The sequence below is a fragment of the Mytilus galloprovincialis genome, chromosome 4, assembly GCF_965363235.1.
Source record: "Mytilus galloprovincialis chromosome 4, xbMytGall1.hap1.1, whole genome shotgun sequence".
Taxonomy (NCBI): domain Eukaryota; kingdom Metazoa; phylum Mollusca; class Bivalvia; order Mytilida; family Mytilidae; genus Mytilus; species Mytilus galloprovincialis.
In genome coordinates, this window is record NC_134841.1 from 82,733,756 (window position 1) to 82,752,704 (window position 18,949).

General features: G+C 33.5%; 2 protein-coding genes across 3 annotated transcripts in view; one reads left to right on the forward strand and one right to left on the reverse strand.

The window, feature by feature from the left end:
- Nucleotides 1-6,331, forward strand: part of LOC143073155 (Fanconi anemia group I protein-like) — a 54,278-nt gene extending 47,947 nt beyond the window's left edge. For both annotated transcript variants that reach the window (XM_076248486.1, XM_076248487.1), the window contains exons 30-33: nucleotides 577-663; nucleotides 2,644-2,739; nucleotides 3,333-3,464; nucleotides 4,068-6,331. In XM_076248486.1, coding sequence (XP_076104601.1) covers nucleotides 577-663; nucleotides 2,644-2,739; nucleotides 3,333-3,464; nucleotides 4,068-4,208 — 456 coding nt within the window. In that variant the 3' untranslated portion in view covers nucleotides 4,209-6,331. The remainder of the gene's footprint in view (nucleotides 1-576; nucleotides 664-2,643; nucleotides 2,740-3,332; nucleotides 3,465-4,067) is intronic.
- A 7,764-nt stretch (nucleotides 6,332-14,095) lies between these two features.
- On the reverse strand, nucleotides 14,096-18,450 carry LOC143073153 (hydroxylysine kinase-like). The gene is made up of 5 exons (XM_076248484.1): nucleotides 18,094-18,450; nucleotides 16,246-16,350; nucleotides 15,706-15,833; nucleotides 15,088-15,262; nucleotides 14,096-14,549 (listed from the first exon to the last, which is right to left on the reverse strand). Exons 1-5 carry the CDS (start codon nucleotides 18,344-18,346, stop codon nucleotides 14,122-14,124), a joined length of 1,089 nt encoding a protein of 362 aa, XP_076104599.1. The 5' UTR covers nucleotides 18,347-18,450; the 3' UTR covers nucleotides 14,096-14,121.
- Nucleotides 18,451-18,949: the final 499 nt, after the last annotated feature.

Sequence of the window (18,949 nt, forward strand, 5' to 3'; positions counted from 1 at the left end):
ATGAAACAGAAATTAATAGGCAAGAAGTGGAATTTCCAGTGAGATACCTATGATCTGGTATATTCGGATACCAGTTGTGTTTCAAACACATACAACACATATTTTGCATATTTTAAAAATAGCCATAACAGCTTAAAATGCACCATTACAATCAATTAGATAGATAATGCAAGCCAGATCAAAGGGGAGGAAGAACATGTGTAAAATATGAAAATATGAAATTCAAAGAAATCATTAATATGACTTTCACAAGAAATTGAAAGTGAAATTGGGGGGGAGCTATAGATGTTATTGAGAATTTTAACTTACAGAATAGTACATACAGTCTTACTTATTTGAAAAAAAATATTGAATTAAAGAACATGTCCTGCTCCTGATATATTAAAAGTCTTATGTTAAGCTATTGTGTTATTTACAACTACTGTCTTTCTGTAAAGATGGACTAATATGAATCCATGTGAAAAACAAGTAAAATGAACATAACAGTAAACTGTGGCAATATAAAAAATATATAAAAAAAAAACCTGGTACAATGGCCTTAATAGTAACTACATTTAACATGATCTGTCCTTAAAGACCACAGAGAATGAACAAATACAACAAACCATGGAAAAGGGGAAAAAGGACAAGAAAAAGAAGACAGCTGCTGCCAAGGCTGGAAGTGTAAGTTAATATCAAAATTATAAACATTTTCCACAATTTTTTTTACAAACTATAATTATATACATGTTAACCAGCTTTTCTGCAATTTATTATTTTATTATAAATTTTATCTAAAGATATTTTAACTAAGTTATTGGGAAGAAATGACTAAGTAGTTTCAGGTGGCTATCAATGATATATGTTTTGTATACACCTTATCGCTATTCCCGGCTGAACCAAGAATCTGTCCAACTTGAAGTATTGACATACAAAAATCACATTTCCATTGTGGAGTCAAATATTTTGTATTATGACGTCAAAATTTCACAGGAACCTGTGTAAAGTTGAATAATGGTCAAGAACAATATTACCGTCCTTTGATTTTTGTTGTCCACAAATACAGTACCTAGTGTTGACAGTGTGTTAATTGCCAATTTTTTAGCTCACCTGACCTGAAAGGTCAAGTGAGCTTTTCTCATCACTTGGCGTCCGGCGTCCTGCGTCCGTCGTCCGTAAACTTTTACAAAAATCTTCTCCTCTGAAACTACTGTGCCAAATTTAACCAAACTTGGCCACAATCATCCTTGGGGTATCTAGTTTAAAAAATGTGTCCGATGACCTGGCCATCAAACCAAGATGGCCGCCATGGTTAAAAATAGAACACAGGGGTAAAATGTATATTTTGGCTTATATCTTTAAAACCAAAGCATTTAGAGCAAATCTTGGGTAGAATTGTTGATCAGGTCAAGATCTATCTGCCGTAAAATTTTCATACGAATCGGACAACCTGTTGTTGAGTTGCTGCCCCTGAATTGGCAATTTTAAGGAAATTTTGCAGTTTTTGGTTATTATCTAGAATACTATTATAGATAAAGATAAACTGTAAACAGTTATAATGTTCAGCAAAATAAGACTTACAAATAAGTCAACATGACCAAAATTGTCAGTGAACCCCTCAAGGAGTTATTGCCCTTTATAGTCAATTTTAACAACTTTTTCGTCTTTTTTTGTAACTTGTACAAAAATCTTCTTCTCTGAAACTACTGGGCCATATTTAAAGTAACTTGGCCACAATCATAATTGTGGTATATAGTTTAAAAAATGTGTCCTATGACCCCATCTACCAAACAAAATGGCCGACATGGCTGAAATTAGAACATAGTGGTAAAATGTAGTTTTTGCTGTATATCTTTGAAACTAAGACATTTAGAGCAAATCTTTCAAGATTTAAATATCCATCAGAATAAGATCTATCCTCTCACAAATTTTCAGATGAATCCTACAACCCGTTGTTGGGTTGCTGCCCTAAAATTGGTAATTTTAAGGAAATTTTGCAGTTTTTGGTTATTATCTTGAATACTATTATAGATAGAGATAAACTGTTCACAGCAATAATGTTCAGCCAAGTAAGATCTACAAATAAGTCAACATGACTAAAATTGTCAGAGAATCCCTTAAGGAGTTGTTGTCCTTTATAGTCAATATTGAACAACTTTTCGTCATTTTTGTAACTTGTACAAAAATCTTTTTTTCTAAAACTAGGGGCCAAATTTAACCAAACTTGGCCACAATCATAACTAGGGTATCTATTTTAAAAAAGTGTCTAATGACCTCGCCTACCAACCAAGATGGCCAACATCAGTAAATACAGTAACAGGTGAGCGACACGACAGGCTCTTGAGAGCCTCTTGTTTACACCCCTTCCAAATTTATTTCTCCATGTTTTATGCCTCAAATAGCAAGTAATTTTCATCTATTGTCTAACAGAAATGCACTACAACTACTATAATTGTGGTCTCGGACCTTATGGCGGAAAAAATAGCAATAAGGTGTATTGTGATGCTATCCTTTCTTAAAACAAGATTGTGTTTCAAACTTCCCTGCTTTATTTACTATGATATTAATACGTTTTAGTTATTTTGATATAATATTTCTTTTTAAATACCCAAATAGTTATTGTGCAAAGATATGTGAAACAGCTGTGATATATTGTATTTACAGGCAAAAGTAATGAAACAATCGAGAACAGTTCCTAATTTGATATTTGCTATAGAAACATGTGAGAAGTTTCTTATACAGCTCACTAAGAAGTCAAAGGTTAGTATAGTTATCTAAGTTAACATCCTTTGTTCAAGCTTAATTTCTTGAGTAGAATATCAACTTTGTGTTTGTTTATAATAGTGGAAAGGACTGTATTGTGAGCAATTGTTATTAAATTTTGTAATTGCTCAGTTTTAGAGCAACCACTGATGCTTAGTAGACAGTATTTGGTTGGTAGCTGAGAAAGCATGGGCAAAATTTTATTTCCATTGAGACTTTTTGGCCCCTTCCCCTTGGCCAATGTCTATTGACTTGAAAAATGTTGACAGTTTACAAGTTAACATGTTGTCATTAACTCTTAACTTTGCACTTTATAAAAATAATCCTGCACAGGAGAATCATATCTTTTTGTCAGTATTTAATTTTACTTTCACTAAACTTAAATAAAGTTTTTTAATGATTAAAAGGTTTAAGTACTGTTTATTTGGGATTCTGTACCATTCTACTTTAAATAATTTAAGTAATATAACTACAAGCTATAAAAGTGGGTAAAAATTCCTTAGTCAATTCCTTTTTTTTGGAACATTTTAAATAAACTTGCAGTGTTTAATTTCATTTGAAAAAATCAATGCTTTGTTTTAATTTCTCAGGTAAATTTAATGGAACACATGAAACACAGTACCTCCCGAGATTTCCGTATCAATGTGGCAGCTTTACAGGAAGCCTCAGGAAGTGAAGATGAAGATGAGGAGGAGGAAGAGGGAGATGAAACACAAGAACAGGTAACAACTAAAATAATTACACAACTAAACTTTCAATATAAGATTTTTTTGTCCCCATTTTTATAAAACTTATACTATAGGTTAATATCAGCAATATCTCAGACAAGTTTTATAATGGTGGCCCATCAACTCTTTTTAAAGGAGTTATGCCCTTGGCAATATTAAATTAATGTAAAATGGCATCGTTAGCACTCTAACGACAAGAGTATAATTCTTGCCAGATTTTTATAAAACTTATACTGTAGGTTAATATCAGTTATATCTCTTACAAGTTCTGTAATGGTGGCTGATCGTCTTTTTAAAAAGTGTTTTGCTCATTGGAAATGTGAAATTTGTGCAACGCAGAGGGCATTTGAACTCTGTTCTTTCACTCAAAATTTTTATAAACAACTCAATATTAAATACTTTCAGAGACTCAAAATCTTTCCATCATACATTCTATGTTATCAATAAAAGAAGTTTTTTGAATATCGCTACAAGACAATAAGTTAGTTTTTCCTTAATAATTACTGTGGTACCTCACATCTGCAATTACAAGTATTCACATTGCATAAAAATATCTTTTCTGACCTCATAAAATTTTGTCTTGATGTTGTATTCTAGCAACCAATGGAAATTGTAAGTGACGAAGAAACTGATGAAAACCAAGAACCTCCAAACAAAAAAGTTTGTAAAGAGACAGATGGAGCATCAAAGAAAGGAAAACTATCTTCAAAAAGAAAGAAAAATGTGAAAGTTACCTAAATATTCCCATGAATGAACTCGTTGGAAAATAGTTATCTCAATGAAAACTATGTACCGGTACTGTAAATTCAGAAATTAGTGCAGGCAATTATTATTGAGATTTTCAATTTTTGTCATTTTAGACTAAAATGCGATTTTTTTTCTTTGGGTTATTGAGAAAAATCCTGTTTAATTCAAATAAAAAAATTCAAAATGAGAGTTGAAATTGTCACGATTATAACACTGTTGCATTTCGCAATAATTTCTGAATTTACAGTATATATATTTGAACATGTATCAAAACCATCACTGGAATCACCAATCCATCATTCGTCATTGGAATATAAACTATGTGTAAACTAGATTATAAATGGTTAGGGCTAGAATACATTATATTATTAATTCTTATATTTTAACAAATTTGATTCGTTTAGGGATAGTCACATGTTAACCCTTTCGCCGATGAGTCCCGGTTTACCGGGATTCACGCTTCAGACAGCTGACGATGAGTCCCGTTTTACCGGTATCGGAATACCTCTTTTATATTTTCCGCTCAAAACAGTGCAAACATGAGTTATCTTTCTTTGATGAATACCCGGATGAAAGTGTAAACATGGCGCTTCCGTTTGTTGAAAACCGTGTCAAAATCAGAGGAAATTTACGGAATTTACGAGAATTTGAAATGAGGGAACATTTTTTTTGAAAGAATATGGAAGAATTGAAGCCAAACTAGTATACTTTTTTGACATAAAATTTGAAAATTTTAATATTTTATGAAGAAAAAATTATCAAAACATGAACAAAACTGTGAACATAGTGTTAGTGAAAGAAATAAATACACAAATAACTACAAACAAGTTTTTATTGACATTTATTATGAAGATCTCCCACTTAAGTTATAGTAGCCAAGGAAGCCATCGTCTCAGAGTAGCTTCAGTCTGGGCAGCAATCGGTGAAAGGGTTAAACTATATTTTCGAAGGTAGAAAAAAAAACGGCGGATAGCAAAAAGCATATTGACCGGCAAAAAGCATATAGAATATCTAAAAACCGATATACTTTGTGACGTCATGTAATGAATTTCAGGATATTGTTTAACGTTTTGAAACAAATGATATCTGTGATCGATTATTTGACGAAAAAAATCTTCAAATACATAAGATGTCCAAAAAAAAGTAAATGAAATAACAACTAATATGTTGTTATTGTCAAGGAGACAATGTAATATCTATAAAGTGCCAACAAACCTAAATGACGATTTTGATACAAACATGGTCGGAAATTAATAATATAACAAATATAGCCTTTCTATGAGGTCAATACAGGATATATGGACCCAAAGACTTCGTCCTCAGTCAATATACTTCTTTCAGGTCAATATATCCTTGTATCGACCTCATACAAAAGCTATATTTGTATAATATCAAATCACAGAAAAAGTTCTATATGTGAATGTGATTCAGAGAGAATCTTGGATATAAAGGATTGGATTGCAAAAGTTTAAAAAAAAACCTTTCAAAATCAAAACAACCTGAAAATTCATAATTCCATTATATTTTGTTATGGCCATTAGTGTTCTGTATAATAAACATTCAAACAGTAAAACTTTTCTGCAGATGTCACATACCAATATTTGATTTACTGAGGTCTCGCCTTTCAGGCTCTTGTTAATGATGTGCAATCTCATATCTTTGTTTTATTGTTTGTTGTGAACTCATTAGATTTCAAATACTGTGGATTCATTATTATTCGTTGGATACCAATTTTCGTGGATTTCGTGGGTACAGGAGAACAACGAATTTAGATGTTCAACGAATAACACATTTTCTAAAGGAATGAATGCAGACTGTGCCAACCATGAATTTAAATATCCACAAATACGCAAGTTTTCTTCAATCCACGAAACTTGGTATCCACGAAAATAAATGAATCCACAGTATTCATTAAATTATATATACTCATTGTTATACATAAAGATGTATGTAATAATACTATCATAAACTTGTTGTGTTTTGTTTTTATGTTTCTGAGAGTGAGACATCATTATCAGATGAAACCAGCCCATAAAATTACACTTGAATAATTACAAAAACAAGAGATAACATTATGTTTCAGTGTTAATATAATAAAATTTTGTAATAATCTCTTTTTTTCTCCATTTTTGTTGATTTTATTTGTGGAATAGTATCATTGAACAATATAAAACAAATAAGGAGATGTGGTATGACAACTTTCCAGCAGAGACCAAATGACAGATGTTAGCAACTACAAGTCTCTGTAAATAACTATAAAAATAAGGAGATGTGGTATCATTGCCAATGAGACAACTATCCATTTAAGTTCAAATGAAGTGAATGTAAGCATTTATAAGCAACCATATGGCCCTCAACAATGAGAAAAAATCATATCCTATAGTCGCTCGCAAAAGGCATTGATATAAAAAATATAAACTATTCAATTGAGAAAACTAATGGCCTTATTTTTAATAAGATAATTATGAAGATGCTGTTTGTAAAAAGTTAGGTTCGTGTTTAGTATGTGAAGTTTTGATGATAGTTAAGAAACTAGTTAAAAGCCTACATTAGGTTTTTTTGTTAGTCAGTTACTTGGTTTAAGTGAAAAATGGGTCTACTATACTGTATAGATTAGTTGCCAGGTGTACTACATATAAATAGAAACAAGTTGTGGTATGATTGTCAATGAGACGATGATCCTACAAAATGTTCAGTATTTTTCTCAGATATTACAAGTAATAGGTCAACTTTCTTTCATCAGCAGATTAACTGAAAGATAGTTACAACTTTATATAATACATGACTTTGACTTTTTTCCTGGTTATGTTTACAATGTTAAGTGTTTTTATGCCCCACCTACGATAGTAGAGGGGCATTATGTTTTCTGGTCTGTGCGTCCGTCCGTCCGTTCGTTTGTCTATCCGTCTGTCCGTTCGTTCGTCCGTCCGTCTGTCCCGCTTCAGGTTAAAGTTTTTGGTCAAGGTAGTTTTTGATGAAGTTTAAGTCCAATCGACTTCAAACTTAGTACACATGTCCCCTATGATATGATCTTTCTAATTTTAATGCCAAATTAGAGTTTTTACCCCAATTTCACGGTCCACTGAACATGGAAAATGATAGTGCGAGTGGGGCATTCGTGTACTGAGGACACATTCTTGTTTTTTATATAGCTTAAATCACTTTCTAAGTTGCTACATAATAGATCAATTAAGCAAGGTGTTCATCTTAAAGACTGTTAACATGTTATTCTATAATGAAAGCAAGACATTTTGGTGTGTGAAGTAATGTTTTTCAGTAATTTTCATCCTTTATCATTTCACAGCACACACTGAATTGTAGTATTTTAAAATAGGGTTCAATAGAAACAAGTGAATCAGATTTCTTTCAAGTACAAGAATCAAGAAAAAGCTTTTGGTATACAGCATTCAAATGTTAAGAAGTTTATTGAAGCTGGATACATAATTGTTGAGGGCCATCTAAAGCCAACCTCCAGGTGCAGTACTCAGTGGCAGTTCCAGAAATTTTCATAAGTGGGGGCCCACTGACTGACCTAAGAGGGGGCCTGCTCCAGTCACACTTCAGTGATTCCCTATATAAGCAACCAAATTTTTTCCCAAAAAAGAAGGGGGCGTGCCCCTGCACCCCCCCCCCCCCCCCCCCTTTTAAATCTGCCTCTGGTACTTTCTTGCTACTATTTGTTGTTTTCTGTCGTTTGGTCATGTTGTTATCTTTTGGACATATTCCTGTTTCCATTTTATATCCTAGGTAGTACTTACTGGAAGTGTGATGAAATAATTGAAGCTGTAAAATTTCTCCTTGATATCAAAATTAGTGGACCATTCCCCAGGAGTCATTGTCCTTAAATACTTTTTGTTACAGGTTTTGACTTGCTTATTATCTAAAATTTCATGATTAAAAATTAAGACAAACTGTAAACAGCAAAAATGATCATCAATGCAACACATTCTAGAATAACTTTTAACCATTTATTAAGGGAATGACTATTTATTTTTGCGTGAAAATTTTTATTCAGTTTTTCAACGCTTTCAATCAAATTATTTTATCCTTGTTTATTTAAAATTAAACATTACAAGGTATGGGGAAAAACTGGATTCAGAAATTTTTTTGGTCATCTGCTTCATTAAATTGGGGATCATAATATTTTTTTAGGAAAAAAACATAGCCTATTTACTTTTAATTATTATAACCAAACAAATGTCCTGAAAATGAATTAAATATTATAAACTGAACAGTCAGGTGGGGCAGTTCCAAAAAGGTATGGAGGGTCATACGGACCATCAAAGAATGGTTGTCGCCATCACGCCTACAGGCGGGATTGGGGGTTAAAGGGTTAAAGAATTTCATCAATTTTTTTTAATTTGACTTCTGTTAGTTTTGAGGTCGTTTTGGGTTATAAAACTGACCAAAACACTCTTTAGAGGTTGAAAATCGGGAAAAAAATATTTTTAGTTTAAAGAATTTCATCAATTTTTTTTAATTTGACTTCTGTTAGTTTTGAGGGTCGTTTTGGGTTATAAAACTGACCAAAACACTCTTTAGAGGTTGAAAATCGGGAAAAAAATATTTTTAGTTTAACTCATTCGCCCCCAAGAGATTTTTGGAAAATCAGGCATTTTCGAAGATTTGCAATCATATGCAAATTATATGCAAATTAGCAGACTCTTGATGCTGATCTATTAAACTATATATTGAGATTTGGGGGCGGATGGCATGGGTGGGGGGGGGGGGGGGGGGGGTGGGTGGGGTGGGAGGTGGAAGATTTTCTCGTGGGTTTGAACCCACCCCCACTGAAAAATGGTCATTTTCCGTCTATTTTTCGATTTTAAAACAACCTTGAGAGGTGAACATTGACCAGACTGTGTTTCTCTGTCAATCAAGTCTTACCCTATAGTTACTGCAGTCTATTCATGCTTACTGGGAGTATATGGGACTTTACTGTCTTGCTGGCGAATTATTATTGTCAAGTCAGGTCTGCCTAAATGTGTGTTTTTACGGATTTTTGACAAAACGGTGACCTAGATTTTACAGACTAGTTTCCTATTGGCCATTTAATGCCTCTTTGTGTTCCTATACCACCTATGCATGCATTTACGATAATAGTTTATACCTACAGTGACTACCAGTCACGTAGTGGCAATCAAAAGATGCCCACCCCCACCTGATTTTGGCTACTTTTCACGTTTTTCCGATTTTTAACTCTTAAACAGCTTTCAAAGTGCCATATTTTCATAAACAGACGTCTGATAAGAGTTTTTGGACCATGCACTGCTTGGTTGAAGTGCCTGCTTTCATGACAGTTCAGGTGGGGCAGTTCCAAAAAGGTATGGAGGGTCATACGGACCATCAAAGAATGGTTGTCGCCATCACGCCTACAGGCGGGATTGGGGGTTAAAGGGTTAAGGAGTAATGTCCCTTAAAATACAATTATTTTTACTTTCTAGTCAAATGACAAAATCTATGCAAAAAAAAATCATCTCAACAGATCAAAATTTGAACTTGATCTATAACTTGTCATGCAGTACTACAAATATCAAATAATATCTTTAAGCATGACCTAAAAAAGTGTGGAAACAGATGATTATTTGCCTAATTTCACAGAGTCAGTGGACCATAATTTGTAAAAAATCATCAGAAAGGAACAAAATTCAAACTTTAAGGACTATTTCTCTGCACAAAATCGTCAGACCAGCTAGATTAAAATTCAAACTTGATATGTAACTCGTCATGATTAAACTATATTCCAAAAATTAATCAATATCTTCAAGCACAAAGGAAAAAGTGTTGAAACCTTTTTTGCCTTACTGACGACAGACAGAGTGCAAACATAAAGTTGCCTTTCACTCTGCTAGTAGGGGACTAAAACAATAAAAACAAGACTGTAAACAGCGAAATATACCACCAATATCATCTTCAAAATTTTGCCTTTTCCTAACTATTGCACAAAAACAGCCCTATAAGATCTACAACAATACCAATAACGCTGACGAGTCACTTATTTTTGCCTGATGAGTTTGAATGTCCCTTTGGTATCTCTTGACTCTCCTTTAATCCCTTAGTAAAAGATGTGAATACTAAATAAATCCAAAGATCAATAGTAAACAAGTACATAAATCTTGCAATATCATTAAAATATCTGACTTTTCTAGCTGAAAGACAAATTGAAAGAGTTCAATGTCCTGCTTTTTTTCCATAAAAAATGGCCAACATTGACACAAATATCTTGTCTTGGGAAAGGATAATTCCACTACGATTCAAACAAAAAATTCACTGAACAGACTTTTCGAGAATCTTGATTTCTTAATTGACAACATATTTGCTACTTTTGGAGGACAAGTTTGTCAACAAAAAATCTGCATTCCAATGGGATCCAACTGTGCTACTCTTCTTGCTAACATTTTTAATTATTCATATGAGACTGACTTCATACAGGAACTTCTTAGGAAGAATGAAAAGAAATAAGAATTATCCTTACAGCAGAATGCAATGAGTGTGTAGGTAAAGGTAGAATCTTTTGTTAGCTGAACCCTGAAGTCAACCCCCTTTTTTTGGACGATCAATGCAATTGAATAGGGACATATGGTTGGAAACCCCCTTTTTAAAATGGCTAGATCCGTCCCTGCATCTAGTCATTAATAATAATGACTTATTATATAATGGACATGATGAACCTGCAATCACAGCGTCCGTTGGTTGCAACTAATTTGAAAGAAAAATATTATTCATAATAATTAATTTGATAGCAATTTTATATATTCTGGGAACACATAATTTAAAACAATCTCTAGACTTTGAATTTAGTCCTGGTTTACTTCTTAATCAAATGCGGGACAAGCAAGAGAAATTAAGAGTACCAACACAAAACACGGAAAATAAATAAAGGAGAACACGAGGCACGCACTTCGAACCAAACACGGGAAACGAGAAATAAAACGTCAAAACATGAAAACGTGAAATAAAAAGGCTGAAAACCTTGCACTAAAATAACCCTTTATCACCCTCATAGATAGATTATCTGCTGGACTAGTCTTCTCTTAAAGGAGTGTAGTAATGACTTCACAGTTCAGCTAGCAAGCAAGCTAACCAAAGATGTCATCTTAACTAACATACCAATGCATTATACTGTAACTTCACTTTTTGCTATATAGATGATTACAATTCACTATTTCTAATTCAAAGTTGAGTGACTGTTGAACGCATCTAGCCTATCGAACTGTATCAAACTGGAGATAAATGATACAGCTTATACAATTAAGTCTGCCTCATACCTTGACTTGCATATAGAAATGATAATGAGTGTTGGTTGAAAACAAAAAGAGATGATTTCAGCTTCCTGTTTGTCAACTTTCCTAACTATGTAGCAACATTCCAGCAGCGCCTGCATATTGAGTGTATATTATCTCCCAATTGATATGATATTCCAGGGGTTGCATTTCATATTATGATGCCTTTGACAGAGGGTTGCTGATCATAACTTCAAGGATGTTATTAAACCAAGATTTTCAATTGCTGAAGTTGAAATCATCCCTTTGTAAACTTTATGGACGCCATTACGAGTTGGTTGACCATTATGGATTTTTTATTTCAAAGATGATGGATATTTACCAATTGTCTTAACTACAACCCCTTTCCCATTTCTCTGAAAGTGACCTGAGACTACTATAACAACTGTGTTATAAGCAAAATTAAAAAAACAGGCAAATTGGGATCATTTGTCGTGAAATATTTGGTGACTATTTGTTGTGATATATTTGGTGACTGTTTAGCAAAATAAATTTGTTATCCTAAAAATTTTTATTTTTTTTTTTTTTTTTTTTGCCCGTGAACATCGGAACCCTGGCAACAAGTCAGTTAGGCGTCCGTTGGTCGTCATTCGCAAGACTAAATGTCTGTCCCTATCCAATTTATCCTGATTTTCCAGTGGCATTTCAAATTTCCTCGTCCCGGTCTACTTCCAATTATAGGACCTAGCTATTGTATTCATTTTTAGATTGTTTCGTCATGAACATTATTGAACTGTTTGTCACTGTACTTTAAGCAAACTAATCAATCACAATAGACAAGCAAAATAGTAGAAGACGCACAAAGTCATTTAGCATCTTCTTTATGTAAGTGATAGGTGAAAATAATTTGGTGTTAAGAATCAACATTAGGTGTCCTTGTCCATCTAACGGATTGCATTTGACCTTGACCAAATTTTTATCAAGTTTTCTTGATTAGATTATTTTCTCGGTTACTGTAAAATAAATATTCCGCTGTGTGTTAAGCCCTTTTCTTGGTTTACCTATAGGTGAAAACAATCAAAATAAGGTGTCCTTGTCCATCTATAACCAGAGACATATAATACAATTGCATTATATGTCTCTGCTATAACGAATGCATTTGACCTTGACCAACTTTTCTTGTTCTGTTGATTAATCTTAAGTTTTCCTGATTAGATTAGTTTCTTGGTTACTACAATATAAACATAACACTGGGTCAAAATCGCTTTTCTTTATTTACAATGACCAAGAACTCTCAAATCAAAACATTAAAACCTAAGGTTTGTACATAATACCCATGCAAGCACGACCACAGAGTTTGAACAAAAATTGCTCAATTTATCTTCAGCGAATTTAAGAGTTGTGTTTTAGATCATGTCAGTACCGAATCACTGAAAATATTGGTTGATATATCGAAAGATTGTCTTTGTCTGGTTTTGTTTATACTGGATCATTGTAAGATGTGCGTACCTTACCTTGAACTCATTTCAATTGAACACTGCTATTATTAGGTTTTTGATACCCGAATTACGTTGACATTTCCAGAGACACTTGTGATATTTATTAGAATTTATTTATTTTAACTCTAGAAATATTTTACAAATAAACATGTAGTTTGTTGTATATATGTACATGTACGTTTTTTAAGTGTCTCATAAGTCCACTGTGGATGGGCATTGATTGAATTTTGAAGATATTACTTGAATTTATTTGTATATATGTACTGAATCAATCAATGTGTGAAACTCATCATCAAATAAAATATATCTTATCTTATACCCACTTGGTCGATAACACTGCTGTTCGACTTTTCATACCCGCGGGTAACTCCTCTTTACATGTCTAATTTGTTCAAAATTTTCAAAAACAAGAAAGAACAGAATTCCACCATTCAATTATTTTTACATATATAAACACTGGCCAAATTCGGTTTTTTTTTATTTTTGTTTCGACCTTCGTTAATACTTCAGTTTTCCAACTGTTTTGGTTTCAAGTCATGCGAGTGTCACTGGTGTGTCCTATCTAGACAGAACCGGCGTTAAGTCTTTTAAATTAGTATATGGATATCACTAAGGGAGCTACCATTTGATTTTTAGGGGGGGGGGGGGGAGGCTAGGATGAAATTTGAAAAAACTAGGCAGGACGAGTTTTGAGTAAAAAAAAAAAAGGCAGGATGAGACACTTTGCAAAAAAAAAGACAGGATGACAATTTAGGTAAAAAAAGTTAGGATAAACTAATAAAAAAAAAAAGGCAGGACCAAATAGAGTGAAAAATAAAAAGGCAGGACAGAGATTACAACTAAAAAAAATGCAGGACAAAATTTTTCATCCTAGCCCCCCCCCCCCCCATAAAAATCAAATGGTAGCTCCCTAAAAGTCGTCATTTCGTAAATACATATTATCAGCTGCTCGAAACAATGTGAATCCTTTTTGAACTAGTTGGGCAATTTGAATAACATGCAAAGTGAATCTAATTATAACTGGATTCTACAATGCTTGTTTACTAGTTACAAATCCGGATTTGTCATATTCTCTTATTGACATAACTTTTTGTCGTTTTTTGTATGTACATAATTTGATTAATATCCCTAAAAGCAAGGCAAATAATACGATAGCTCGTCGTAGCAATTATTTAATTCAGTCTAAACACACTTGTTCCATGTTTCTTTCAGTTCCGTAGCTGGTTTGTTCCATATCAACTTTAACATATTCCAGCCCTTTTTGGAAGTCTTCAGAACATATTCAGAATTTTCAGGATGCATTGCATTGGAATAAATTCCCATGATCAAACTCTGAACAAGTCTTGCACATATACATTCCTTGAGAACATTCAGATCGGCTTCTGGTATGGGAAATTTTGCTAGAAACCCCGCCAAAGTGTATCCTCCTACTACTATTGGATCTAAAATATCACTTTCTATCATGATATAAACCATGGCAATAGCTACTTCAAAAATATAATAGGAGTACGCAGCATCACCGAAGTCTAGAATTCCTGTCACATGATAGTCGTCATCATCATTCCGTTGGACTAAGATGTTTTGTTCATTAACGTCTCCGTGAATGATGCCTGAAATCATAATATTATCTTTATTACATTTACAATGTTAAAATACATCCTAAGTAAGTGCATGGGAGAGGTGAGCACTGACAAACATGTTTAACCCCGCCACATTCTTTATGTGCCTGTCCCCCAGGTCAGGAGCCTGTACTAAGTGGTCAGTGTCGTTGGTTCGTGTCCGTCATATTTGTTTTTCGTTAATTGTTTTGTTATAAATTATATCTTTGGTTTTCTCTTTTGTTTTATTTCATAGTATTCATGTCGGTGCTTTTTATAGCCGACCATGCAGTATTGGTTTTTCACATTGTTGAAGGACATACCGTTGCCTATAATTGCTTACATCCCCTTCATTTGAACCTTTAGTGGATAAGTGTCTCATTGGCAGATATACCACATCTCCTTACTTTTATAATGTTCAATAATAAACTATTTATTTCTAATTGTAACATTTTGCAATGAATGCAATCCTTTAACTTAAACAAGTTTAGACTTTTCCCGACACGGAAATTCTTGTAAAAGGTTTTGTTTCAATGACATAAAAGATTACCTTTCTTAAGACTACTATAATTCTGAACAACATTTTTAACAAACACGTCGATCACCTCGCCGGCAAGATTCTTTAGTTCAGTATCTTCTATATAGGAAAGAAATTCGAGAAGTTTATGAACTTCTGTCAGGCTCCATATTCTTTTATGGTTGTCAAATCCTGTATGTTGAAAATCCTACAAAGGGCAAAAGAATTCTAGTAATGTATTATGAGTGATATCAAACTGTAAAGACGTAGGACTCGTTCTCGACGTTTTGTTTATAATTCTTGTGAACATATATAGTGAAAAGGGTGTATACAAAATCTGCATATTACCAAAATGGATATTACATAATTTATTTTGCTAATAAATTTCACAATACATAAACTTGAAAATGTATTTTCTTTATTGAGAATTGAATAAATGAAAATGCAGGTCCAAATCCTCTTTTTTTCTAGACAAGCATTCTTTAAAAATGTTAAGTTTTGGGATTTTTCAAGTAAAATCTTAAAACTAAACTAAAAAGAAAATCTTGTTTCAGGACACTAAGCAATACGTCACACAGCTTTCAGCTACAATCAAAATTTGCACAAAACTAAAATACTATAAGCGTTCGACTGACATGTTAGAAAACTTACACAACAGCATTGATCCAGCTCTCCGGTTAACTGCCCAACTTCGAATGCAATATCTTTAGTATATGATAAACCTGCTAAAATACGACCAGGCAGGTACTCAAACAGTCTAACAATATGATGTCTTCCACCTAAAATAGTCGGGATGTGTACAAAAAAGAATGGTCCTTGGAATAACTTGGATTATGGAAGGCAACACAGTATATTTAAATGATGATACTTCTGTCATGAAAATGTATGCATAGTTGAAAGGTTCTTAAAAAATCAGATACTGCTTAGCAATCAGAAAATATAAAGACACATCATAATAAAGAATTTTATTTTTTGTCATATCTCTAAATTGAATATCCATCTATATATATTAGAAAGACGTATACAGTAATTTTAACCTGGTTTCAAAGTCTGAAAGTTGAAATTATCAACCTTTCTGGTAAGGATATCATTTGTTTGTTTTCTTTATTAATTACTTGCATGTCCATTTTATAAAGTATTTTTTTGCCAATTGAAAGAAGAATCCACAAAACTCTCGTCATTGTTATATACCTGCCAATGTTTCTGTTGACATCAATTTGCCATCTAAGCCTTTCAGTGGTTTGGGCGTGTTGATTCCTTTGTTGGCAAGGCGATGAATAAGGACATTTTGAGCTTCTGAAATATATATATTCTATTGATACAAATAAACAGAGATATATGTATACGTCAAGAAGACAGCAACCAAAGATAAAATAACCAAAAGACATAGAGAGGGTAACATATGCAGTCGTCAAGAAGACAGCAACCAAAGATGAAGCAACCAAGAGACATAGAGAGGGTAACATATGCAATCTTCAACAATAGACATAGAGAGGGTAACATATGCAGTCGTCAACAATAGACATAGAGAGGGTAACATATGCAGTCGTCAACAATAGACATAGAGAGGGTAACATATGCAGTCGTCAACAATAGACATAGATCGAGAGGGTAACATATGCAGTCGTCAACAATAGACATAGAGAGGGTACCATATGCAGTCGTCAACAATAGACATAGAGAGGGTAACATATGCAGTCGTCAACAACAGACACAGAGAGGGTAACATATGCAGTCGTCAACAATAGACTTATGTTGATTCTATACACCCAGCTCTAAATGGTCCTGCATTAGTTTTTGGTGAGCGTGATAGAAAGCTCGATTTAGGGACACGGTTCCGATGGCGTCGTATGCGTTTATATTTTAGAAGGTGGAAGACCCGGGTGCTTCATATTTTAAATATATATCCCTTATGTTATGAAGTTTCCATCCGTCATATGTCCATTGTCGTTGACCTCATTTTCATGGTTCAGTGGCTACTTGAAACAAAAGTTAAGATATTTTGTAATGTTAACTTCTAATAAGTAATAGGATAACTGTATTAAGTATGTGCGTATACCCGGCTTGTAAGGTCAGTTTTCATCTAACTTCGACCTCATTTCGTGGATCAGTGAACAAGGTTGAGTTTTCGTTGTCTAATCCATACATTGTATTTCAGAAACTATAAGCAATAGCTCTACTACATTGGGTGTTTGGAATACTTGTAAGTTGTATGTGTCAAACTCGTAGGTGTAATCTGACCTTGACCTCATTTTCATGGTTCAGTGGTTAAAGTGAAGTTTTTTCAGGTTTGGTCTTTTTTCTCATACTATACGCAATATGTCAACTATATATAGTGCATGTATATGTTTATGTTCTACATGTCAGTCTGACAGGTTTATTTGACCTCATTTTCATGGTTCATTGCTCTTTTTAGTTTTGGTCTGTTTATCCTATAAACTATAAGCACTAATTTGGTGCATGTAATGATTGTAACGATATATGTGGCTTGTTGCAATTTAACTTGCGTCTAGCTCTTTCCAACAAAGCCTCGTTTTCCAGTGGAAGTGAAAATTTCACTGCTCTCATCTTGGTAAACCTACATTGCATCTAGCGTAACCTATATTTTAATTGTTAATTTGTTCTCGTCTTGAATACATGCAGAATTCAAATACTTGTAACTGGACGTTAAGTAAGCAACTTTATACCAACTGGTCGTAATGTGAAATATGAATGATAATAGATGAATTTTACAAGCTAGCTTTCTGGCAGCTAGCAACTATCTGATATTATTTTCGGTGCAAAATGCAGAAGCTTGGGACCCCTTCATTTGATTTGCTTCGCAAATTTTAACCACACAAATATATACTTAAATAATACTGGATTAACAAGTACTTGTCTGTGAACAAATAACTATATAATTAATACGTAATTTCCCCAAAACAATTGCAAGTGTCTGTGACTGGACCCCACAAGACCCCTTTTTAAAGATAATTCATGAAGATTGTTCCCCGAAAATATGCGAAAGGATTTGCGCCTAAGCCACTTAAACTGACTCACCTATTGCTTCTCCAAATTCCGAATCCAAAGAATTGAGTATTTTAAGAACGTATCCATCAGATGATACACTTTGAATGTTAGAATTTACGCTCTCTCTTGTTACTTGCACGTGAAAATTTCGGTCATCATAACTATTCAGCTCTGTCATATGTAACACGTGCAGACCATAAAGAGTCCATACAAGTTGTGTAACTTTCTGTTGATCAATTTCTGGTCGAACAATATTTCCCGGAGTTAAAACAGTACTGGACATCCTTTGTGTATGCTATGCCGCACCATTAATCAAAACCCTTAGTATGTTCAGAGCTGACATACATATGTGTGTATAAGTAATTATTTCAATGAGGTCAGCCTAAGTGCTCTCGTTAAAACAAAAAAAAAAACAAACTAATCTTTTAGATTCATTTTTTATTGTTGAAAAGTTATGATACACACATTACACATATCTTATTACAGCTGTATCTTGTTTATATTCAGGATTTGAATTTCTATAGTAAATACAAATCCTTGTTTTTATATACACCTCTGTTTATGTATTTATATCTGTTAAATGCCCGGGGTTTAATGCTACAATGCAATATGACTTCCGCGCATTGTTCGTATACATTAGTTGCCGAAATTAAGTCCGAGCTATCTCTAATCTCGTACATAAATCGCTGGGGTTGTACATCAGGGGCGGATGCAGGATTTGACGTTAGGGGGGGCGTCGAAGAAAATTTGTCGAGCAGAGCGAGGCGAAAAATTTTTTGAGGTTTAAATGATCAAAGTTATTGAAATATTCTTCTAGAGTGGGTGCAATGTAGATAGATATCTTGCCAAGCGAAGTGTGGCGAGAAACATTTGTGGTAAAATGAGC